At 46.8% G+C, this 26,428-nt stretch overlaps 1 protein-coding gene across 1 annotated transcript in view; it reads right to left on the bottom strand.

Moving 5' to 3' along the window:
* Positions 1–8,753: 8,753 nt before the first annotated feature.
* Positions 8,754–26,428, bottom strand: part of FRMPD2 (FERM and PDZ domain containing 2) — a 101,013-nt gene continuing 83,338 nt past the window's right edge. The window contains exons 40-45 of the mRNA XM_075073053.1: positions 22,302–22,450; positions 17,843–17,933; positions 15,492–15,826; positions 10,786–11,001; positions 10,472–10,534; positions 8,754–9,181 (exon numbers count right to left, since the gene is read on the bottom strand). Coding sequence (XP_074929154.1) covers positions 9,101–9,181; positions 10,472–10,534; positions 10,786–11,001; positions 15,492–15,826; positions 17,843–17,933; positions 22,302–22,450 — 935 coding nt within the window. The 3' untranslated portion in view covers positions 8,754–9,100. The remainder of the gene's footprint in view (positions 9,182–10,471; positions 10,535–10,785; positions 11,002–15,491; positions 15,827–17,842; positions 17,934–22,301; positions 22,451–26,428) is intronic.

Raw genomic sequence — 26,428 nt, 5'->3', positions numbered from 1 at the left:
TGTAACCTTAATAATGCAGTCAGTATCCCTCAGACTGGCCAGGATGAGGGCGTGCAGTGGGCAGACTTGCTGGGTGGCCAGCTCCTGGCAGTATCTAACTTCCAGAAGGCCATGAGAGGCTGTGGAAAGTTTTACGAAGTGAGTCCCCGATCCTCAAAGGTACAAAGACACCTAACACCCATAGATTCACCCAGAAGTAAGGTAACAACATACCTCTAAGGAGCGAGGCCTGAGCGATGACCCAGGCTCCTTCATGCTGGTTCCCTCCAGCTGACAGAGATGTTGCCATGACTTACCAGAGAGGGCTGCTCAGGCTGTACTTACTTTTAGTAATTTGTAAGCAAGGATCAGATGTTACAGCCACCAAGAACTGACTGAGACCTGTCTTGGCTTCTCACACCTTCATGAGGATCAGCACAGCCAGAAGCAACATCAGTAGCATAGTTTCTCCCTCTTATTCCCAGACTGGGGCAGCCCCCACTTCTCCCAGACTCTAGGATCTCCAAAGCTGGAGAAAATTAAGCAGACAACAACTCCGTTTAGTGGCAGTTACAATGGTGGTAGGACATGGCCCTTGCTCCCAAATGTTAAAATCAGGGAAATCAGAAGTTAAGAGGAAAGACTTGTGCATTCATGTCCACCTCTGTTTTGCCTGCAACTCTATTGATATAAACCCCAAAGCCAAATGCAATAGGAATCTTCTCCTCACCCCCTCCCCAAGTTTGGGGGTGGGCAGGGTGTGCATTCAGGCCTAGAGAACAGCACAGCAATCTCTAGCGGAGCTGGACTCCGTAGCCAGCACTGCATTACAACAACCATCACTATTCATGGTTCTGTACATCTCACCATCCATGTACCAACCAGCCATCTGTGTTACAGGGTATGGCCAAGGTACAGAACATACACTCCCTTGTCTCACCACTACCATTCACAGTCAGACACTTGCTATTTCCTAACTCAAGGCCCCAAATCAGTTTGTCCATGACAGATGCTCAGGCTGGGCCATAGGTGCCTCCACAACACTGGTTCCCTGGCATTGCACCAGCTGCAGCACCAGGAGCTTCCAACAGCCTGTGAGCAGCCATCAGTTCGTCGCTGTTGCCGGCTCATTCCATTTTCAGTGCCTGTCACAGGCACCTTTATTTAAATGGCTCTGTCACCTAAAATACCCCCAAGGCACTGTATTGCATGAACAATAATACATTCTAACAGCTGGCCCAGCGGCCCAGCTGTGAGACATCCCTGCTTCCCATCCGCTAAACCTAGCCCCATTCCCCCACAAATCACTATAAGTAGCTACCTAGAAGAAGGGGGTGCTAAATGGTCATGGATATACCAACCCACACAGGGAGCGTGGTGAGCAGTCACAGAGGGACCTGGATGGTCCTGAATGGTCTGAGGGAAGGAGATCCACAAACTACTACCTTACCACTGACCACAGATTGAGTCTCAGGAGAGCAAGCAAGGACACTCCACTGAGCTCTGTTGCCTCGTAGAACATAAGGAGAAAGATGGTCCTGCAGATACCTTGCTCTCACATGATTATGGGGGACACTGGCTCCCTTCTGTCTCTAGCCAAATGGCAGACTCGTGCCTAACGTGATGACAAAGGAAGGCTGAATTTAAGGTTAAGACATTGAACAGGAAGGCTGGAGATCTGGAATCATTTCCCAGTTTTGTCACAGACTTTCTGTATGACTGCAGGTCATGACTGCAGGTCATCTAACCTCTCAGTTCCTCAGTTCCCCATATGTAATAAATCTTCCTTCCCATGTGCTGCTGTCTTGTCTCCTTAGGCTATGAGTGCTTAAGGTCTGGCACTGTCCCACGCTACATATAAGAGCAGCACCAAGCATGATGAGGCCTTGATCTCTGCTGGGGGGCTTCTCGATGCTACTGGAATATAAATAACATTAAGTCAATGGGTGTTTTGCCTAAGCAAAGACTGCAGGACCGGGCCCATCATGTGTGTTTGACTAAGTTCAGCCTTGGGAATAGAGTGCAGTCCATGAGGTTCTTGGCTAGCATGGCTGAGTGTGGTGTAAGAGTCTTGGTAACTCAGCTCTGAACCAGAAGATTCATGTGGCAAATGAGGAGCCTAGTTACAAAACTAACAGAGCAGGAATGCTATCGATTTAGACAACAGGGAAACCACTAAGTTGGAATACAGCCAGCATATTTCACCCCAAAGTAGGTGGAGAATGACAGGCTGGTTGTAAATTACATTTAGGGACTCTTCTCAAGGATTATTAAAACAAAAATCAGTCAGTTGTTGCTTATTGCAAAGAAATATTGACTACTGAATTAGCAGGAGGTGGAAGCATGATCCATTGTATTTCTTTCTGATAAACACCATGGAGCATCAAAGTAATCATTTCTCTGCTTTGCACTGTTGATCAGCATTTTTGAAAGGGCAATTTGCACAGAACTACCACAAAGGCTACTCATCCAAGAGCATTTCTCACAGGCCAGCTGCAAATTCCCATTTAGAATGTGATGTACACTGAAGACTCAAGTCCTTTCTTACAGCCAAGAGTACCTCTCTCAGCGAGCTCTGCGAGCGCACTGAATGTATTTTATGAGAGTTGGCAATAGGCAAACAGATCTGTGGCATCAGGACTATCCCTAAACAGTTTTGATGTTAGGGGCAGGGTGGCATGTGCCATTCCAGCATTTATCCTCACTCAGAAGCTGCTTTCCATATGCCTGGTGATCCACAGCAGCAGCTTTGGCCTCATAACAGCTCTCCCCTCTTTCCTTCTAGAGGTGGAGCTAGTGACAAGATGGCCACGATTCAAGAGCAGCCGTTGGAAACAACAGGAGGCAAATAGTGTGTAAGGAAAAGAGCCAAGGTCAAAACTTTCAGAATGTGGGGATCTAAAGCCCAGATGCTCAAAGGTATTTAGGCTCCTGACTTTCATTGATTTTAGTGGATGTTAGGCACCTAAACACTTCTGAGGATGTGGATCTAAAATTCCATATTCAGGTACATCATGAATTGAGTTGTCTAAACTTAGATTTAGACTCTGAAGTTTAAAAGTATTGACTCCCTCACAGCTGAAGTTCCTTGAAGTTATACTGCACTTAGACGATCTGCCAGCTGCCATCTTAGGTATATCTATGTAGGTGCTTCTATGGGCTCCACCTTCATAGTATCTGAGCACCTTATAATACAGCAAGCAGACCTATAAGGTAGAGAAATGCTGTCCTATGGCACACATGGGGAACAGAGTCCCAGAGAGGCTAAGTGACTTGCCCACAGTGTAATGAATTGGGGCTGTATCTGGTCAGCTGATGAATTCTGATTGATATTGGGAAGTCTGCTCTGTCATGAATGCCTACGTGTATGAGGATCTGCTGTTGTTTCCAGGTCCTGTAGCAGATACACCCCAGACCGACACAATGGGAAATAGTTAAGGGTAATGACGGCACTTAACCGTTACAAAAAGTTATGCTAAAAAAGCATCTGAATCCTTAGAAAAATGAGTGTAGCAGTGTCATGATATAATTCCCAAATCTGGACCTTAGCGTCCAAAATATGGGTACCAGCATGAATCCTCTAAGCTTAATTACCAGCTTAGAACCTGTAGTGCTGCCACCAACCAGGAATTGGAGTGCCTGGTACACTCTGGTCCCCCCAAAACCTTGCCTGGGGACCCCCAAGACCCAGATTCCCTGAGTCTCACAACAAAGGGGAATAAACCATTTCCCTCCCCCTCCTTTCTTCCTCCCAGATTCTTCCCGCCCTGGGGACACTAGGAGATTACCGTGCTTCAATCTCTTGAAACACAACACAGAGAGATCAGGTTCCTCCCCCCTTCTCCCCCACCAGTTCCCTGGAGAGTGCAGACTTCCTTCCCTGGAGTCTTATACAAGATAACCAACAGATTAATTAGATTTAATAAAAAGAGGAAAACTTTAATAAAAGAAGGAAAAACATAACAATGGTCTCTGTAATCAAGATGAAATATACAGGGTCTTTTAGCTTATAGACAATAGAAAGAAAGCTTTCTTCAGCAGAAATACAATTTAAAATATTCCCAGCAAACTACACACTTGCAAATACAGAAAAACAATGTAAAAGCCTATATTGCCTTTCTACCTTTGTACTTACAAATTGGAAACAGAAGATTAGAGAGCCTGTAGAGATGGGTGGTCACCCTCAGAGCCTAGAGAGCGCACACACACAAAACAAAGGACCCACACACAAAACTTCATTCCACTCAGAGTTGAAAGTATCGTTTCCTGATTGGTCCTCTGGTCAGGTGTTTGGTTCCCTGTTTGTTAACCCTTTCCAGGTGAAAGAGACATTAACCCTTAGCTATCTGTTTATGACAAGCAGACTCTCCTGAAGGGTTGGGGAAAGGTAGGAGCAGTGGAAAGTTACCAGGAGGAGACCAGAAGAGACCAGGAGGGGTTAAAGAATGAAACACACAGGAACAGGGGCCAGACAGGAAGAGCTAGTGAGAAGAGCAGGAGAGATCAAGAGCAGAAGCTGGGCAGAGGCTCTGTGAGGGAGAAAAAGACCAGCTAGCATGCCACAGCCTGCCTTCCTGGGCCCAGATGTTCCCCTCAGGACTCACAGGGGAAGGATGAGCTGCAAAGGGAGGGCCACTGTGGTTTCAGATGTGTATTATTTTGTATGAGCTGTAATCTGATGAGCTTTACAGGATGAAGGATAGAAGAGCAGAAAGGTGGTAAACTGTGCAAAGTGTGCGTATGTTGACTGCGTCATGACTACTGCACACCCTTATGAGGGTTAAACAGTAAGCCATATGCTCAAGGCCGGCGCTTCCATTTAGGCAACCTAGGCGGTCGTCTAGGGCGCCAGGATTTGGGGGGGTGGCATTTTGCTGCCCTTGGCAGCAATTCGGCGGCGGGGTGTCCTTCCGCGCTCTGGGTCAGCGGCGGCAATTCTGTGGAGGGTCCTTCACTCACTCCGGGACCCGCCGCCAAAGTGCCCCGAAGACCGGGAGCGCGGAAGGACCCCCGCCTAGGGCGCCAAAAACCCTGGCGCCGCTCCTGCATATGCTTCCCACCTCTGGGAGAGGGCTGGCGTTAAGTAGGAGATCACTGGTGCAGGTGGGCTTAGGCACCGTGTTTCTGAGGAGGGGGGTAACACACAGAGTCAGAGCCCAAGAAATGCACCAGAGAGGAACCAGTGCTTCAGTCTACTGAGGCTCCATGAGCTTGAAACATCCCAGGGAATGCAGAGCACAGAGGCTGATATTCCCCTCCCAGGGGTCCTCGTCCATAGCTGGAAGGGGACGCTAACTAGGGTGTGCAACACAAGATCTCACAGGACAGCTGTGGCAAAGGAGGGAATTGAATCTAGGTCACCTGAGCCCAGTGGCTAGTCACTGAATCACTGGACCATCCAACCTCTCTTGAGCTTGGCTTTCAGCCATGTTGAGGGAGGAAGGTGAGGAGAGGTTGTGCGTCCATGCTCTTGGGAGCAATGGGGGAACATACACAACAGCAGCCTCTGCTGCACCCTTTACAAGGGTGCAATGTGTACTCCTCCAACCACCAGGGCTACTCCTCCTCAGGCCTCCTCTCTCTGGCACCTAGTCGGTGTCTGGGACTGCTGTGAGCTCTGGATTCCTCCACCCCCTGAACACCATGAGCAACAAATATGAACAGGTTGTGCCTGTGCCTTTGCATTCTCTGCCCCCAGCTGATTGCATGTACAACCTATTCCTGGCCATTTGCAGCTTGCTCAGTTTGTGTCCACATTATTCCTCTCTCGCTCCCTGGCAGGTGCCCACTCTGCAGCATCGACCCTGTGCCAACAACTCTGCTGATGTCCCATGAAATGGAGGTGCAGTCCAGGTCCTGTCCAGATGTGCATAGTATTAACTGAAGTGGCTTTAGGTTTCTCAATGAACAAGACCATATTTTCTGTTCTAGTTCTGATGGCCATTTGTTGTACCTCAGACTGCGGTTTCTGGAGGGCTAGCTTTCTCCCACCATGCTGGCCATACTAAGCATCCCAGACGATAGGAAGACCAACTCTGTACAACGGTGCAGCCCTAACACTAAAGTACATTTTGCCTGTGTACAGATGGCAGGATTGGATCCATTACTACAGCACTTGTCACAGAGGTTAAGATGTTGAGGAATCAATCTCTGACAGTGTAGGAACACGGGGGTTGCCAGAATGGATTAGACCCACACAGGGCCAGCTTTAGGAAGTGCAGGGCCCGATTTGAATACCCGGCGGTGGTCCGGGTTTTTGGCAGCACTTCGGAGGTGGGTCCTTCATTCACTCCGGGTCTTCCGAAGCACTGAAGGACCTGCCACCAAAATGCTGCTGAAGACCCGGAGAGAGAGAAGGACCCACTGCCGAAGACCTGGAGCGAGAGAAGGACCAGCCGCTGAAGTGCCGTTGAAGGCCCGGACCGCTGCCGGGTGAGTAAAAATAAAAGTTAGGCTCTCTTCTTTAGGGCGCGGGGCCCTCTTAGGCACAGAGCCCGATTCAGGGGTATCAGAGGAATTGGCCTAAAGCTGGCCTGGACCCACATCCATCTACTCCTGTCTCGGACTGTGGCCAGTAGCAGCTGCTTCAGGGGAAGGTACAAGAAATTCCACAAAGGGGGCAGATGTGGGACAGTATGCCCCCAGGGAATCACAGACATGGAGGGCTCAAAGGGACATCAAGAGGTCATTTAGTCTATCCCTCACGCTGAGGCAGGATTAGGTATCCCTGGTCCATCCCTGACAGGTGTTTGTCCAACCTGTTCTTAAAAACTTCCAATGGCGGGGATTCCACAACCTCCCTAGGTCACCTGTTCCACTGTTTGACTATCCTCAGAGCTGGAATGTTTCCTTCTAACCCCCAGGATTTAGAAGTTGTTTTATGCCCCAAGGCATGAGGGTTTATATCACTCCCAAACTCTCTTGTTGTTCTTTTATCTCTACTATTATTATATCTATTTCATAGCAAGAGACTGAAATGAAGCGCAAGCTGGTTTTGTCAAACATCTCTTACTTTAATATCCTTGTAAAACAGGAAACATTTATATGTTCAAACAGCTGCAAAGATGATGCACACGTAAAAAGTGGAGCAATACAGGGTACCACTAAGATTGTCTTTACAAGTCCAATAGGTTTGTTCACAGCCATGTTTGTACAAAGTCCAGAACGTTTCCACTGTGAAATTAGTTTAAATCAGTTTAGTACAAAAAGTGAATTGTGCATTAGGTTGTGCAATTTTATCTTACATAGCAATACATGTACAGTGCAGTAAATAAAACCAAAGTGAAAGGCCAAAACCCAATAGAGGTAACAGATTTATGAACATTTGGCTAACGATGCTTGACAAATCTGTGCAAATAATGGCTATTCTAGATGCAGCATGCAGACAGTAAAACAAATTCATAATGCATGGAGAATAATGCTTTCTAGAAGGCTCAAACTCAGTTAATTCAAGTTAGAACACCAGGTTCTGTTCTCATTTACAGCAGTGTAAATCTGGAGTTGCTCCAATGACTTAATAGGAGTTCTGGATTTCTGTCACTGTGACTGAATCAGCATCTGGCTTATGTTGTAAATTCTACTCCCAGTTACCCTTGAGTTAGTCCACTGCAGCTGGAAGCAAAAAGGAGAAATTGACCAGGAATCTTATAAGGATGCATTTTTCTGAAAGTCAGGCTTTTAAGTTGTATTTAATGCCATATTCGTCTTCTGCCATAAATCTATCATTCTGATCCATAATAAAATGAAACAAGAGTATTTATTATTATTATTATCTTATAGCTTGCAGAGTGGCTTTGTACGCAAATACCTCTTAATATTACTACTGTCTTGAAGTCAAGGAAGCAGTTTTTATACACACATTGCTGTTAATATTTTTCACCACTGTGTTGCCTATTTTTAACAGAAGGTGATCTTCTGTTGCATAGCTAGTAATTCTACTTCCATAAATATAACCCTCTAGGCAAACGAGTTACAATAATATCATAGCAGTAGTTTGCAATTTACAAACATGAAGACATGAACCCCCACAGCGCCCCAGGCTGTGAGGTAGGTAAGCTATCCCAGAGAGTTTTCAGTTTAATGCAGATTTCAGTCTCACAGGATGAATTGGAGGGGAGGGGAGGGGAAAACAGGAGAGATTTGCTCAAACTGGAACTCTCAGAAAATGAACCAGCTTTCACAAAAAAGTGTATAGTACAACAGCGCTATTTAATGTTGCTTAAGGACCAGATTCAACCCCCCTACCCCCCAAATCAATAGAGCTTTCCATCAACTTGAACTGGAGTTGGATCAGGCCCTAAATAAGGGACTATTAGGTAGTAAATCAATGGGAAGGGAAGAATTGCATGTTTAGTGTGACAGTTATATATACACACACTCACAAAGCTGGCTTAGTAATACTTTCCTTTTGACATGGGTAAAGAATGAAAGGAGCTAATGATATCTACATAGCTGATATTGCTAGGGGAAAACAGCCATCCATTCCAATTGTTGGAGCTCTCTGTCCACTCTAAAAGTAGCTCATTAGAGCTTTGGGGTCATGTCCTGCCATCAATTTTTTTATGAAAACTTCCACCTAAAGCTAGAATGATGGTAGAAAATGGCTCTAAGTTGTTCAAACAACCAGAAGCAAATGAATTGGCACCCCCCCTGGAGAGCATCACTGGGAGCAGAGAATACTGATTCAAAATACAGGAGCAAAAGTCTAGAGTGACAAGGGAGAGACAACTGAGCTTCAGCTTGAAACAGTCATGGTCTCAGAGCTTCTTAGCTAACTGAATACAGCTGCAGTCCTTGACAGGGTACGTTACTTCCTAGCCACCAGCCAAAGACATTCTCCTGGCCACCAATATGCTGTTACGCGGAACATCCAAATTACTCTCTGTGGCAACTTACTGGTGATGCTGATCAATTCTCAAGCCATTGAGCCAGTGTATAAATAATTTACCAACCTACTTTATGCTGGTTTAGAAATGCTTTAGAAATCAACATTTCCTAACACAGCATGACAAGCAAGATAGTGCACGCAGTATAACGCCTGTCCATGCTGGTCTGACAGCCCATTAGAATAAGTCTCAAGTAAGAGGGAGGTCTCCAAGATGAGTGGCAATAGCAGAGGTTCTTATTGGAGGAGACGGGATTCCATGGCTTCAATGTTCTGCAGCACTTGCAGCACTACTTCGTAGCAGAACAGGTACTGGTCCTGGACATGTGGAGAAAACAGCATGGGTCACTCAGTTACATTCCGTAGACACATGCAAAGGACTGCCTGGCTTGGGAGCACATCTGTAACATGAATATAATCTAGGGCTGCATGAAACTTAGGGAGAGCCTCCTTCCCCCTCCCTCACCCACTCTCTTGCATTCTGTCTTCCTTAGACTTAAGGCAAGTGCTTAATTTTAAATGAAAGAGGTGCTGGGGCTCAAGCAAGTTTTTTATATTCAGAACTGGCACAGCAAGCCCAGAGGTGCCGGGGCTATCAACTGCCGGGCCCAGAGGTGCCGGGGCTCTAACTGCCGGGCCCAGAGGTGCAGAGGCTCTGAACTGCCGGGCCCAGAGGTGCAGGGGCTCTGAACTGCCGGGCCCAGAGGTGCAGGGGCTCTGAACTGCTGGGCCCAGAGGTGCCGGGGCTATCAACTGCCAGGCCCAGAGGTACCGGGGTTATCAACTGCCAGGCCCAGAGGTACCGGGGTTATCAACTGCCAGGCCCAGAGGAGCCGGGGCTCTAACTGCCAGGCCCAGAGGTGCCGGGGCTATCAACTGCCGGGCCTCTGAACTGCCGGGCCCAGAGGTGCTGGGCTCTGAACTGCTGGGCCCAGAGGTACCGGGGCTATCAACTGCCAGGCCCAGAGGTGCTGGGGCTATCAACTGCCAGACCCAAAGGTGCCAGGGCTCTAACTGCCAGGCCCAGAGGTACCGGGGCTATCAACTGTCAGACCCAGAGGTGCCGGGGCTCTAACTGCCAGGCCCAGAGGTGCCGGGGCTATCAACTGCCAAGCCTCTGAACTGCCGGGCCCAGAGGTGCCGGGGCTCTGAACTGCCGGGCCCAGAGGTGCCAGGGCTATCAACTTGCAGACCCAGAGGTGCCGGGGCTCTAACTGCCAGGCCCAGAGGTGCCGAGGCTATCAACTGCCAGGCCTCTGAACTGCCAGGCCCAGAGGTGCCGGGGCTCTAACTGCCAGGCCCAGAGGTGCCAGGGCTCTGAACTGCCAGGCCCAGAGGTGCTGGGGCTATCAACTGCCAGGCCCAGAGGTGCTGGGGCTATCAACTGCCAGGCCCAGAGGTGCCAGGGCTCTAACTACCAGGCCTAGAGGTGGCAAGTCTCAGCCCTTGCAAGCCCTGGAACAAATTAAGCACTGCTCATGGTCCCGATTCAGCAGAGCGCTTAAGTACATATTTAAGTCTCATGAACTTCAATGGAAGTGAAGCATATGCCTTGCTGAATCAGGGACATTAGACAAAATTAGCCTGGTCTCAAGGTGGAGATCTTACCTTGGTTTGAATCATGCCAAATCGCTGATGCCTCAGTTCTCTCACTATCTGCTTGATGTTGAACTGTCAGGAGAGAACAGTGTTATTTCATCGCAGGCCAAGTTATTAAAAAGAACATGCTCAATGGGGAAGTGTAAGGTTGTTCCTTCCCTGCTTTAGTATTAATTATTGTCCCTACACTCAACAGGGATCAGAACCTAATACCATTTCCTTTTTACAACCAACTTGAGTTGATTTACATTGGGGCGAATTGGTGTCCCTCCACAAATAAGCCCATGGTAATATTTATAATGATTTGGTTTACATATACTCACACATAGATCTTTTTCAATGCAGCTCAGCAAAATATCAATACAAAGCAGAACCCCACTCCTTCCAATCCCAGCGCTGCAGTGGGCCGTTATGGGGCCCGTCTGGTGAATTTTTCTCATGTAGCAAATGAATTTTACGAGATGCTCTATCAGTCTTGGAGTACCGTGATCTGGCCAAGTGGTAAACTGCAACTGTTTTACGAAGCGTCTCTCTCCTGTCTGGAAGAGAGCAATCACCAATATCAATTTCATTGTAGGAGTTACTCCTGTAAAGTCAACCAGAAAACTAAGGACTGTGGCTTCCCACGTGGAATAAGCAATAAAGAAAGAGAGACCCTGCTTTCAAGACAGATAGGGAGAGACTAGGACTAACCATTCTAAACAATCACAGAGACATTGTGGCACTTTAATATTTTTAAGTGCTCAGAGATCCTCAGATAGGAAGGGCTATGAAAGTGCTACAAGTTATAACGAGCCATATCCTGAAGCTTTGTAAGGACTTTGGCCAAATGTTAAAAGTATTAAAATGTCAATGTCAAGTAATCCTTTTTCCTTTCAACACAACAGCCATTTAATGTCTGATGTGCACTTTGATTTCCTCAGCAGTAATTCATTGTTGCACCTGTATAAGTACCCTTGGGCTCTCGGAGGTTTCACACAGGCATTAAAGAAGAATAAATAGGTTTCCACGGGTCAGTGTCTGATCTTCTTTATGCCACTGTAAATGAGATCAGACTCTTTGGCACAGTCTATTTCATTGAATATCAGGGTTAGAAGGGACCTCAGAAGGTCATCTAGTCCAACCCGCTGCTCAAAGCAGGACCAGTCCCCAGACAGATTTCTACCCCAGTTCCCTAAATGGCCTCCTCAAGGATTGAACTCACAACCCTGGGTTTAGCAGGCCAATGCTCAAACCACTGAGCTATCCCTCCCCTCCTCCTCTTCATGGTTTGAGCATTGGGCATCTGCACTGATTTTGTAAATCTGGCCCATAGTTCAAAGGTAATGAGCTAAATGTGTTCACAAAGCGTACAAACAACTGCTCGGTAGAGATCTCTACTTCAGTGTTTTCCATAGTGCCTATCACTGTTAACAGCCATAATGGGCATCTTGGGATACTGAAGGAGTGGATGATGGGAATACTGCTTTGGACAAAAGACCTTCACCAGAACCTTCACCCAGAATTCAAAATGAACCTTTTGGGCTCAAAACTGTTCCATTAACTTTTGTCCACCCCATGGGACCCCTGCATCTCATGGTTCTGGCTAGGGCAGACAGTGAAATGTCCTGGAAAGACCACCCTAACTGTATGTCTATGCCAGGGATCCCCAACGCAGTGCCTGCGGGCCCCATGGCGCCCGCTGGGGCATCTAAGTGCACTCGCGTACTGGCTGGCAGATGAGCATCCGCTGAAATGCCACCAAAATTTGGCGGCATTTCAGTGGCAAAGCCTCTGGATGACGCCGTTTGTCGGCAGCATTTCGGTGGATGCTCGTCTGCCACCACGGTCCTCTGTGGCTTATCAGTCGAAAAAGGCTGGGGACCGCTGGTCTATGCCAAATGGAAGCAGGATGGACTGCACATCTTGCCCAAGAGCCTGTTCTCATCCAGCAGATTCAGGAATCTCCAAACGTTTGGACATCACTAGGCCCTACTAAATTCACAGTCCATTTTGGTCAATTTCACAGTTATAGGATTTTAAAAATTATAAATTTCATGATTTCAGCTATTTAAATCTGAATTTTCACGGTGTTGTAATTATAGGGGTCCTGACCCAAAAAGGAGTTGCGGAGGGTTGCAAAGGTATTGTTGGGAGGGTTGTGGTACTGCTATCCTTACTTCTATGCTGCTGCTGACAGTGGCACTGCCTTCAGAGCTGGGCAGCTGGAGAGCAGTGTCTGCAGGCCAGAAGCCCAGCTCTGAAGGCAGTGCCACTGCCTGCAGCAGCACAGAAGTAAGGATAGCATGGTATGGTACTGCCACCCTTACTTCTGCTCTGCTGCTGGTGGGGCGCTGGCTTCAGAGCTGAGCCCTCAGTCAGCAGCCACCACTCTCAGGCCACCTAGCTCTGAAGGCAGTGCAGAAGTAAGGGTAGCAATATCGCAACCCCCCTAAGATAACCTTGCAATCCCCTGCAACTCCCTTTTGGGTCAAGACCCCCATTGAGAAACGCTGGTCTCCCCCATGAAATCTGTGTAGTATAAGGCAGGGATCTCAAACTCAAATCACCACAAGAGCCACATGAGGACAAGTACATTGGCCTGGGGGCCACATCACTGAAACCTTTTCATACAATGATACAGAAGTATGGTCAAAAATGAAAAACATGAAAAGTAATATAGTATGCTATTAAAAGTCAATGTACTAACTTTTTTAAACTGTAATGCAAAAAGTCAGTGCTAATTTTGACAGTCATTTCATTTTTGGCCACTTAGCTGGCAGCGTTTTGTATCAACCAGAGCATCAAAATTAGGTTTGATATCCTGAGATGAAACCAATCTCAGTGTTGCTTGCAAATGTTCGTCAGTGTGCCTTGACCTTAACACAGATTTGTTAATCTTCATGGAAGAGAAAAACTGTTCACATATATATATGTACTTCCAAACACTGCCATTACCCTTGTGGAAGCAGAGAATAACATGGGAAATCTTTCCTGTGAAAGAAACCAATAGAATTCTGGAATTCCAACATCTGTATACTTCTGCTTCAAAATGGTATCACGCTGAAGCTCCACTAACGCCATCGCCATTTCCTTTGCAACATTGTCAATTTCCACAGGAAATGGCGTGCAAAGAAGTTGAAAACGTGGTTCAAGTGCCTTGAAATCTTTAAACCGCACATCAAACTGTTTGTGTAAGTTAGAAATGATATCTGCATATTCTTTCAAGGATTTGGGTTCAACTTTAACTAAGGAATTAAGAGTCGAGAAATGGACCAAATTGCCAGTAGTCAGATGTTTCCCCCACAAAGTAAGCTTGATTTTGAATGACTTAACACTGTCATACATCTGTGCTATCACCTGTTTTCTACCCTGAAGCTTCAAGTTCAGTGCATTCAGGTGATCAGTTACATCTGCTAGAAAAGCAAGGTTGCTGATAAAAGCAGAATCAGCAAACTGTGGAACCTCCTTGTTTTTCATTGTCTTGAAGGAATCAATCTCCTCACTAAGAGCAAAAAAACGCTTCATAACATTTCCATGACTCAACCATCTAACTTCAGTGTGATACAGAAGTTCCCCATATTCACTGTCCATACATTGACTTCAGTGGACCCAGGATTTCACTCTAAACAAGTAGGAACAAATCTGGCAAACTCCTGTTGAGACAGATCCTTTGAGGAGCTGAGCATGCCCAACTGTAATTTAGGATGTTCCGCTGGTAGTTGGTATATTGCAGGATGTTGCACAAGCGAAGTTTTTCCTAAGTAAAAATCCTGAATCTCAGGATTTGATATATGGTCAGTATTTTTAAAAAAATATATAATAAATCAACAACTGGCAGACCTTTATAGACTATAGGATTTCTATTTAAGTATATAGAATAGAGTACCTGAATTTGAACGTATCTTATTTAAGACGCTGAAGTTAAGCTAATGCATGAATTTAAGTTCAATTAATAAAAATCTTAGTATGTTTGCAGACAATTCACAAACAGGAAGAAGGCTATAATGATTGACTAGTTTAGGCAACTCTGCTGTCAAACAAGTGCCTTCTCCTATTATAATGAGAGCATAAATGTCCCCCCGTCTGCGCCTGGCCCCACCCCCACCTCACCCCTTCCATGAGGCCCCGCCTCTGCCCTGCATCTTCTCACCCCTTCCCCGCATCCATTCCAATCCTGTCCCCAAAGTCCCCGCCCCAACTCTGCCCCCTCCCTGCCCCTATTTCAACCCCTTCCACAAATCCCCGCCCCGGCCCCACCTCTTCTCCGTCTCCTTCCCTGAGCGCACCGCATCCCCGCTCCTTCCCCATCCCTCCTGGAAAATCCTAAGCATGGCCAAACAGCTGTTTGGTGGCGGGAAGCACTAGGAGGTAGGCAGAGAAGTGGGAACATGGCACACTGGGGAGGGTATGAGAGGGGGTGGGGAGGAGTGGAGTTTGGCTGCCAGTGGGTGCAAAGCACCCACTCACTCCAGCTCTGGGGCACCCACAGAGTCAGCACCTATGGTAGTCTGCAGGAAATAACTCCGCAGACTGCATGCGTCCTGCGGCCATGTGTTTGAGACCCCTGGTATAGGGCAAAAGTACACAGAAGACCAGGTTTCATGGTCCGTGATCCATTTTTCATGGCCGTGAATTTGGTAAGGCCCTAGACATCACACGTGGCTGCTTCTCTGAACTGAGTGCGGATTGCCCATCAGTGCAGCCAAAGAACTGCCCCCCAACCCTCACAGCTGTCCTTACTGAGGACACAGATTTATAAAGGTTCTAATCTGAGCACATCCTGCAAGTACCCTCAACACCCACTGCTGTTAAAGGCCTTCAGTCCCTGTCCTGAAAACTGTCAGATCCACTGTTTCTGCACAGAGCTAAGGAAAAATCACCCACTTTATGTGCATTCATATAATTCAGGTTTTGATAAAGCTGAAAATAACCAGAAAATGCTACAGAAGAAAGTTACTCAACGCTGCTCTAAATACTGCCAGAGAGATACAATACGTAGTATCCGAGTCCCCCTTTTCAGGCATACAATAAAATATATTTAATTTACCTGCTTGTTAATTATTTCTATTATTCGGATGATAAAATATTCCAAGATCTGGTAGTTGTCCAGCCTCAGATGGAATTCACTGAGGTCTAGAGAGTGCTGTGGAGGTTCAGGCCAGTATCTGTGACACTTGACTTTTCCAAGCTCCACTTCTTTCGTCATCATGGCAATTACATCTGACTCATTCTCCCAAATCATTTGCCAGAAATCAGCCACAGTGCAAGGCAGAGGTCCTTGTGTTGAAATATAGAAATGTTCCTCTTCTCCAATATGCATTCGGATGTAACTTGCATTAATATAGCCCCTGGTTGCTCCAAGAGGAACCCGTGTAGCATCATCTGGACAGAAAGAAAAAGTCTTCTGAAGTTTTGCTATTTCAGCTGGAGATCCAAATTCATGTCTCTGTCTAGGACCTAAGGAGAGCTTGAACATCAGGCAGTTGAATGTTGTCTCAGTGATATTCATGGTGCATTTGGCTGGCCATGCAGCACTAATATCCCTGCTAGCAGGCAATTCCTACAATCATATTATATGATTCATCTCTTCCTGCTAAGAACTATATTGTTTCTTTAAGGCACTTCTGTCACAATCTGACAAGCCATATAACCGGGCCCTATGGTAATATTACAAAGCACTGCAGCTCACCCTGCTGTTACCTGAACCAGTACCATATGATACTGTAACGTTTCTGTAACACAGGAAACTTAAAAAACTTGTACTATTTCTCCAATATTACAGAACATGGCAATGCAACATATCCTGTATCTTTATTCCCATTGTTACAGATTACAAAGAGGTCTGTGTGTAAATGAAAATGGCATAGTGCTCTGTTAATAGTGAACATTCTGCTATGGCAATCGAGTCTTCATTCCAGAAGCCAGCTCCAATTGGTAGGGAAACTTTTGTGCCTTGCTTGGCTTGATCAATGGTGGATTTGGGGTCTGCAAGGTTGGATCAGAAAATATTTATGTTCTCTGATGCCTGGGAACATAGGAAAGAATTTTACCCCTTTTGGGGGGGCCTCAGTCATGCTGGGACAGAATTTCACTGTATCACAGTCAGTTGACTAGCTTTAAAGCGCAAATCTTCCTGTGCAAAATTTAGGAAGAGGTTCTATGGCAGGGGTGGGTAAACTTTTTGGCCCGAGGGCCACATTGGAGTTGCAAAACTGTATGGAGGTCTGGAAGTCTGTGCCTCCCCAAACAGCCTGGCTCTCACCCCCTATCTGCCCCCTCCCACTTCCCGCCCCCTGATTGTCCCCCTCAGAACCCCTGACCCATCCAACCCCCTCTGCTCCTTGTCCTCTAACCACCTCTTCATGGGACCCCCCACCCCTAACCGCCCCCCAGACCCCACCTGCCTATTCCAACCCCCTGCTCCCAGTCCCCTGGACTGCCCCACCCCTATCCACACCCCCCACCCCTCGCAGCCCCCCCGAGACCCCACGCCATCTAACCCTCCCTGTTCCCATCTCCTGACCCCTATCCACACCCTCGCCTCCTGACGGGCCCCCCGGGACCCCATGCCTAGCCACACCCTGGTCCCCATCTCCTGACTCCTATCCACATCCCTGCCCCCTGACAAGCCCCCCGGAACTCCCACGCCTATCCAACCCCCTGTTCCCCGTCTCCTGACACACACCCCTGAACCTCCACCCCATCCAACTGCCCCCTGCTCCCTGTCTCCTGACTGTCCCCTGGGCCTCCCCAGCCCCAGCTGCCTTACCATGCTGCTCAGAGCAGCATGTCTGGCAGCTGTGCCGCCTGGCCGTAGCTAGACACACTGCAGCTCTGCCCTGCAGGAGTGCGCAGCCCCGCTGCCCAGAGCGCTGCCTGTGTGGTGACGAGGCTGCAGGGGAGGGGGGACAACAGGGGAGGGGCCAGGGGCTAGCCTCCCGGGCTGGGACTCAAGGGCTGGTCAGGATGGTCCTGCGGGCCACATGTGGTCTGCAGGCCGTAGTTTGTCCATCTCTATTCTATGGAGACAGAGAAGGGACTAAATCCTGCATTTCACCTCCCACCTCTCCTGCACCCCTGGGAACAACGTCTGGGGAATCTAGACAGCAACAAATTCATTGGCCTTACTCTTGCCCTACTCCCAGAAACGCACTGCAGAGGGGAAGAGGAGGGACCCCTTGTGGAGCTGGGCTCTGTATCACTGAAGGGGTCCAAATCTCCTGCATAAACCCCACCAATTCTACCCACTGCCCATGTACCAGATTCCACTGTTTCTGGAGCCCCCCATGACAAGAGGAGGGGCTGGATGTGCCTGCTACAACTCAGCCTACCAGCTGTTTTCCTTGGTTCCCATGTATTCTTCAAGTGTTTTTAAGGCCCTTTAGTGTACTTGCTTACATGGAAGGATATCTCGGTATCTGTTTTTCTCCCGGTTTTCTGGTGCTTTCCCAACTCGGCAGCCATCGAGTGGTTTCATGTGTTCTAAAGCCTAGATCAAAGGTAGACAATCAAGACACTTCATTTCCTGCCTCCAGAGAGAAGCTGCAGGGTTAGCATTAGGACTCACCATCAATGTATGTGACCTATGACTAGGAAACAGTTTTGTTTGGAATACACTCAATATGCCCTACTTTATATTTTCAGGTAAGACGGAGGCCCAAAAGCCAGGCGCTTTCATTTCCCATCTTCTAAACACTTTGAGTGACCCAGTGACATCCTTCAGCCCCCAAGAGTGAGTATTTCCAGGGATTTCCCACGAGATTTCAAACAAGGTCCTGACAACGAATGTGATAAATGAAGGGGGAGGAGGGGCTAGCTCCCTTTTATGGACACCCAGCCAGCCAGTAGCTATAAAATCCCTCTTAGTAGCAGTTCTCTAATTGCTGTACCTGTAAAGGTTTAAAAAGTCTCACTGCTATGCACAGGTAAAAGGAAGTGAGTGAGCACCTGGCCAAAAGAGCCAATGAGAAGGCTGGAACTTTTTTGAATTGAAAAAAAGACTCCCCTTTGTCTATCTGTCTGTTGCTCTCCTGGGGAGAGGCGGACAGGGCAGCAGCTCTACTGTAAGAAGCTTGGGCCAGGTATCAAAAAGTCATCAGTATCATACCTAGAAACTACTCATTTAAAACTCCAGATATGTAAATAGGTCAGGAAATGTCTAGGAAGCCACAGTTAGGTTTATCCCTTTTATTTTGTTACGGCTTGTGGATTCCTCTGTGCTAACCCCAGGTGCTTTTGTTTTGCTTGTAATCTTTAAGATGGACCTCAAGAAAGCTATTCTTGGTGCTTAATCCTCGTAGCTGCTCTTTTAAAATATAGCAATAGCCTGAGTTCCCAGATGTATTTTCTTTCTTCTTTTTTTTAATTAATAAAATTTACCTTTTTTAAGAACAGAATTGGATGTGTGTGTCCTAAGAGGTTTGTGCACATATTGCTTAATTAGCTGGTGGCAACAGCTGATTTCCCTTTTTTCCTCTTTCTCAGCTCTTCCCCGGGGGGTGTGGTGTGGTGCGCGTGTGTCTGTGTGTGTGTGTGTCTGTGTGTGTGTGTGTGTGTGTGTGAAAGGGCTTCAGGGTACCCCACAGGAAGGAATTCCCAAGTGCTCCTTCCTGGGCTCTCAAAAGGGTTCTGCACTTGGATGGTGGCAGCATCTACCCATCCAAGGTCAGAGAAAAGCTGTAACCTTGGAAGTTTAATACTAGCCTGGATTGGCCAGTATTAATTTTTAGAATCCTTGTGGGCCCCCACCTTCTGCACTCCAAATGCCAGAGTGGGGAATCAGCCTTGACAACATGTCATTAAAGATTCCCTGGCATGTTAGTGAAGGGTGTGTTCATTCTGGTGTCTCGGCCACATTTCAGCAAGGATAATGAACAAGCTCCTGACCTAGGAAACGCTTGTAGTTGCTAGCACAGAGCAGATGTCACATTTCCATCCCAGCGGTGGCTACATTTCAGTGATGGGGAAAGTGATATGTGTAGGGCACTGTTTGTTCATAGGTATAAGGTTTAACTTGATATAACAGACACAACAAAGAACAGGAAGATGTCAGTTAAGGTAGTTTCATTGACACCTTTTTGCACTTTCTTGTTAGTTGCTTTTCCTGTTCTACATCTTTATTGCCATGGCGTGAGTTACACCAACTTGCACTCTCCAGTACCTACCTACACCCTATTATTGACTTATACGCTACACTAGAGGTTATCAAACTTCTTTGATGTCGACCCGCAACTCCCTTCTGACAATAAAAATTACTGCACAACTCCAGGAGGGGGGACTGAAGCTTGAGATTGCCTGAGCCCCGCCACCCTGGGGGGTGTGGGGGGCAAAGCCCAAGAACTTCAGCCCTGGGCAAGGGGCCTGTAACCTGAGTCCCGCCATCCAGGGCCGAAGCCAAAGCCTGAGCTCTGGACTAATAAGGGTACCATGGGCCCAGGCCTCATTCAGACAAAATGCAAACTGGTTTTGAATGTGTGAACAGACCCACAGGACTCAGCTGATAGCTGCTGTAGGACACTATGGCCAAGAGTGACCTAGGACACCCTCCTGCCTGAGTCATTGATAGATAGGAGCTTCAGAGGCTGTTGGGCTTTTGGGATGGTTAGCAAACACTACACACTTCTGTCAAACACCTTTGTGTTGGTGGGATTGTGTTACTGGGTGGCAAGAGCTGGACAGGAGGTAAAAGGAAGAAAGGAACATATAAAATAGGAATTACCAAGCAGACCAAGGACAATTACCAGACTCTTCAGAGGAAGGTCCAACTTTGTAACAGACAATTATAGAATAACTTGTCCATAAGGGAAGTTTATGCCTAGCCCCCATCGGTCAATGGTTGGCTTATGCTCTGAAGCAGGAGAGTTTATACCTTTTACCATTTTTATCCCAGATATTGTAACTTTGCATGTTATTATCCATAGAAGTGTCTAATCATCTTTTGAATTCACAGAATCATAGAACTGGAAGGGACCTTGAGAGCTCATCTAGTCCAGTCCCCTTCGCCACAGCAGGACTAAGGCCTTGGCTACACTTGAGAGTTACAGCACTGGTGGTGGCTTTACAGCACTGTAACTCACTCCCCGTCCACACTGGCAAGGCACATACAGTGCTGTATCTCCCTAGCTACAGCGCTGCTTGTACTCCACCTCGACGAGAGGAATAAAGAGTATAGCGCTGCTACTGCAGTGCTGGGGTGCCAGTGTAAACAGTGATTAACCTTACTACGCTGTAACTGATCTCCGGAATCTTCCCATAATCCTTTTAAGAACAGATAACTCTCTTTGTTTTGTTGTGATGCCTCTGTTTGTTTTGTTGTGAACTCGGGGCTCCGGGACCTGCTTATCAAAAAAACAAACACAGCTACTGTTTGCTGTGAACGAGCAGAGGCAGGGAGCTCCCTTTGGAATGCCCACAGCTAGTGTTTGCTTGAAGAGAGGGGGAAGGAAGGGGCTTGCAGAGAGAAGCAGCATGGCGGGTGGGAGAGGGGGGTCCGTTTCGGAGCAGCTGCGTATCTGGTCTGTGAGGAAAAAAACAAAGAGGGCTGTTTGCTTTTGGTGAGTGAGAGAGGGGTGGGGGTGGGTCAGAACTTGCAAGGCAGGGAGCTGACACAGTGTCAGCTCCAAAAATCCACTCTCTCTCTCCCCCACGCTCCCTGTCACACTCCACTCCACCCCACCCGCACCCCCCTTTGAAAAGCACGTTACAGCCACTTGAACACTGGGATAGCTGCCCATAATGCACCGCTCACAATGCTGCTGCAGATGCTGCAAATGTGGCCACGACAGTGCGCTGGTAGCTGTCAGTGTGGACAGACTGCAGCACTTTTCCTACTCAGCTGCATGAAGACAGGTTTAACTCCCAGCGCTGTACAGCTGCAAGTGTAGCCATACCTTAAGTATTATCTAGACCATCCCTGACAGGTGTTTGTCTAAATTGCTCTTAAATATCTCCAACGACAGATTCCACAATCTGTCTAGGCAGTTTATTCCAGTGCTTAACCACCCTGACAGTTAGGAAGTTTTTCCTAATGTCCAACCTAAACCTCCCCTGCTGCAATTTAAGCTCACTGCTTCTTGTCCTATCCTCAGAGGTTAAGAACAATTCTTTTCCCTCCTCCTTGTAACAACCTTTTATGTACTTGAAAATTGTTATCATGTCCCCTCTCAGACTTCTATTTTCCAGACTAAACAAACCCATTTTTTTGAGTCTTCCCTTATAGGTTGTTTTCTAGACCTTTAATCATTTTTGTTGCTCTTCTCTGGACTTTCTCTAATTTGTCACCATCTTTCTGTGAAGCTTTTGGCCTCAATTGTCTCTTGTAGCAAATGAGTTCCACAGGTCAATCATGCATTGTATAACAATGTACTTCCTTTGATCAATTTTTAATCCTGCTCCCTGGGAGCATAATCAGGAATTCTTCAGTCTGATGCTACCCCTTGACACAACAGCACATCCCCTTGACACAACAGCACATCAGATCTGAGAGTGTTCTGCCAAAAAGTTAATACACCTAAGGTGATTCCCAGCTGTGTTAGTTGGAGATGTACAAATACCCCCCAGCCAATAGGGTCTAGGGACATAGGGAAAGTGCCATCAAGGTGACTGAGCCCTCCCCTGCATGGAAAGAGGGAGAGCTGCATGTGGAAGATCTCCTTTAAGCACAGATCATGGGGCATAGTCTAGTTGGGAGTGATTCCCTGACCCAATGGAATCAGAAAAAATCATCCACACCCACAGATCTCTTCTACAGCTGGTGGGGAGGTGCTAATCCTTGAGAGATTGTTTTTTTTCACATACAACTCACTTTCCCAGCTGTGCCAAACACTTAGGCCTACAAAAGCAAAGCAGCACATCTCACCACAAACTCTTTCAGGATCTCGTGCTCTTCAAGCTGCCTCCGAAGGTTCTGGATCAGAACTCTGAGACGAGACCTCAGATCTACGCCAGTCAGCGATGGCATAATGTGAGTAAGCTGAGTCAGCTCGTCTTCAGAAACAAGTGTTCTGCCTAGGCATTGACAAAAAAGAAGGAATGAGTTTAATTTTTGTACTGCAATACACACACACTGCTGGCTTTGAAAAGGGAGGGGACTGCTAGTCTTCAGTGCCTTTTGCCACCTACTTTTTGGAAGCAGAATCCAGAAGCAGTTTCTCAACCTTGTTTATGTTCCCAGCTGACACAAGCATAAGTCAAAACCCTGGAGCTAAACCCCCAAATTTCATGGAAGCTGGATCCTGAGCCATACACTGCAGTTCATGGCCATGTGCAATGGCTAAACAGCCTAGACTAAATACAATGTTACTGCAGAACTGTATACTTCAATGCCTGCTTAAACTGGTGTGAAAGACTCCACCCACATCTTCACTGTAAGTCCTCTACTTTGTACAGCAGGGGACGGCAACCTTTCAGAAGTGGTGTGCCAAGTCTTCATTTATATACTCTAATTTAAGGCTTCGCGTGCCAGTAATACAGTTTAACGTTTTTTAGAAGGTTTCTCTATAAGTTTATATATTATATAACCAAACTACTGTTATATGTAAAGTAAACAAGATTTTCAAAATGTTTCAGAAGCTTTATTTAAAATTAAATTAAAATGCAGATCTTATCAGTTTAGTGTGATCCTTGCCCTTGTTTTTCCTTGCTGAGCTTTCCAACATCTGGTGGCACGTACGTGGATACTTTAAGCTGCACACAGGCTTCTGAGTGATCAGTTGCTAACCAGCTGGCAAGAGGTCAGTGGCTGCAACCCCCGATCGGAAGCTGAGGCAAGTGGAGCTGGCGGCTGGTAGGGCTGAGCAGAGCTGGAGGCCTGGAACCTGTCTGGCAAGGGGCCTGCGCTGGAACTCCAACCAGAAGCAAGGTGAGTGGGGCTGCGGCGGGGACCCCGGCTAGCAAGGGACCAGCAGCCAGAACCCCAGAGCAGCAACTGAGTGGCTCAGCCCACCATCGCTTTGGGGTTCTGGCCACTGGCTCCTGCCAGCCAGGGTCTCAGCCCGCTGCCAGCCTGGGGTTCCTTCACCCAGGCCAGCAGCAGGCGCTGAGTGGGACCGGCGGCAGGATCCTGGCTGGCAAGGGGCCAGCAGCGGGAACCCCAGAGGTTCCTTCACCCAGGCCAGCAGTGATCGCTGAGTGGTTGTAGCCCTACCTGAGATAGGTGTCTCAATTTGAGACAGTGGTCCATTGAGCACATGGGTAAATGGTTAAAAATCCTGCATAAATGTCAAATATTCTTACATGAAACACTGCTACTTTAAAGAAATATGAAGACTCATATTTGCTCTATCTGAACTCTCGTGCGACAAAACAGTGAGTCTATGTTCAGACTGCTGGTGACACTGGAACCAGAGATGCTGGGGTGAGTTCCTCTGTGGCTTGTCTTTATGAATGTGGTCTGCATATACTGAAATTGAGGGACCCTGCCTTGATTTGCCCTAATATTTCAAGGCTAAGTCATGACTTGGACTAAGCATCTGTGCTGGGGAGTAAATAGTGTTTACACTTGTGTGTGTGACCTGGGGTCTAGATACACAGAAGCTAGTAGCTGCTGAATGCTCATTTACTGTCCTAGCCCAGACTAAGAGAGAGGGTAGTAGGCAGGGAAGACTTACACCCTTCTGTGTCTAGTGGTACACGAGGCAACTCATTTTTCCCATTGCTGTCAATCGGGAGTAAGGTATTTGACTCTATCATAAATTGTCTCCATGATGGCAGCATCCTTTTCAATTGTCCTGCCACAGGTCATTCCTTGTCCTCCACACCTTCTCTTTCTTCCAGGTGGACCCAGGCTAAGATATACTTTGTTTTTCTGTCATGGGATGGCCTGATGACACAGAAGCCATCTCTGCCTAACTACTGAGTCTGCAGTCTGCTGACTCATGCAGCATAGCACTTCCACATTGGTCACACAATTTCTCCAATGAATTCATCTCAAACAATACTCGTGACATGCAATCAGTTCCCTGTTGTGTACTCCCACCAGCTGCTATGTTTCTGAGGTATACAGTACTGTTGAAAGGGAAATATTGTATCGCCACCTCTGACTCTTCCAGATGCTTGATAAATGGGTAAAGCATCCAAAAGCTTTACTGATTCTTGACTTCACTTCTTCAGTGAGCTGGCCACTAACAGATATTGCACTTCTTTGATAGACAAAGTCATCCACTCCTTTGTACTCTTATCAATCTGCCTGCATTGACAGCATTCTCTCCTATCTCCATGGCCTTGGTCTTCTGCTTACTGATATAAAGCCTCACTTTAGCAGCATCTGCTTTTATGCTCATAAAAAATCTTTTCATTCCATCCAAGTTGGTAGCCAATATCACTAGATTATCTGCAAAACTGAAGTCTCACAGCTCATCTCTTGCCCAAGCAATGCCCATGTTCTTGGCAACAGCCATCACTTGTCTCATGACACAGTCTATGACAATGCAGAAGAGAAGCGAGGGGTCGTACGCAACCTTGCCTTACACTAGAAACTATCTTAAACCATTTGGTGTCTCTGCTTTGTGTCCAGATGCAACACAAAGTTTTTATCAAAGTAATAATCTTTGCTAGAATTCTCTATTGTCTCGGGATCTTCCAGAAGGCTTCTCTGTGTACACTATCAAATGCTTTCATAAAATCAAGTGGGCAGGAAATGGATGATGTTTTGGCTATGTGCCCCTATGCACCAGTCAACAGAGCTGAGCCTGCACTAGGCGTGTCGTACTCTGCCGCTGGCAAAAACCATCCATCAGCAAATCACTGCTTCTGCAGAGGAAAGGGAAGCTGAGTGGGAACTGTACCTTATAGCAGCGTCTCTGAGATACTCCCGGAGTGGCACAGCTAGGAGTCATGGGGACCAGTAGGTCAAAGTGCATCAGGGAACTTTTAGTGTGTGGTAGCGTTGTGTCCACATGGACAGTTAGTGCATGGCATGCTAGTGAGCTGCAAATTTACATCTCAGCTTGCAATCAACTAAGTGTTCATCTAACAAGCCCTCAATCATCACCATCCCTTGCTCAAGGTATTCTTCTTCATTTGGGATAGGATTGAACTTCTCACATTGACAGATAAGGCTGAGTCCTGCTGTGACTAGGAAGTCTTCTGAGGCCTTTGGAGAGAGGTTCAGCCCTTGATGCACCAAAGGATTTAACTTCAAGTGCATGAGCAGTCCCATTGATTTCAATGAGATCACTCACATGCATAAATGAAGCATATGTTTAAGTGTCGGCAGGATCAAGGCCTTAAATTAGAATTGTTTTTTTCCCCCTTTCTTTGTTTCCTTCAGTAGTCCCTGTTTGTGTTTTTGGATCAAGTTTTCAGGTCCTCTTGTAACCCTGAGCATTAAAAGGCCAGTATGAATTTTGTAACATTGTACTGGAATTCATTTCAGTACTTTTCCACACTTTGTGTGATATTGTCTTTCTGGTGAATTATTGTATTTATCCTTGGAAACGAATTCAAAATTAAGATGAAAAAATTAGTGCATAACTTATAACTCTTCCATTGTGCCCATAGAACCTTCCTTTTTGCATTAAATAAATCATAAATGTAATAATTCATCATCACTTGGAGTCTTTAAAGTAAGACTGGATATCTGTTTAAAAGAACTGCCCAGAGGTTCTGCTAGAGTATTCACCTCTGCAGCAGGAAATAATAATTCCCCGCACTGCAGGAATCAATGATGAGATTCTCTAGCTTGTGTTATACACAAGGTCAGATTAATTGATCTAATAGTCTCTTCTGGCCTTAACCTCTATTACATCTCTTCAGCAAAACAATGTAAAGAACTGGCTAGTGTGAATGTATACCACTGCCCCCTAATCGACAAAATCAAGATTGCAAGTCGAGGTGATTAAATAGGGTATAACTGAATTTGTTCAACAAACTATCAGAAGCCTGCATCCCAAGAAAGGGGAAAAAAATCATAGGCAGGAGTTGTAGACCAAGCTGGATGAGCAAGCATCTCAGAGAGGTGATTAAGAAAAAGCAGAAAGCCTACAA

This window comes from Chelonoidis abingdonii, chromosome 16, assembly GCF_003597395.2.
Source record: "Chelonoidis abingdonii isolate Lonesome George chromosome 16, CheloAbing_2.0, whole genome shotgun sequence".
NCBI lineage: Eukaryota > Metazoa > Chordata > Testudines > Testudinidae > Chelonoidis > Chelonoidis abingdonii.
This window is presented reverse-complemented; position numbering and strand designations above follow the sequence as displayed.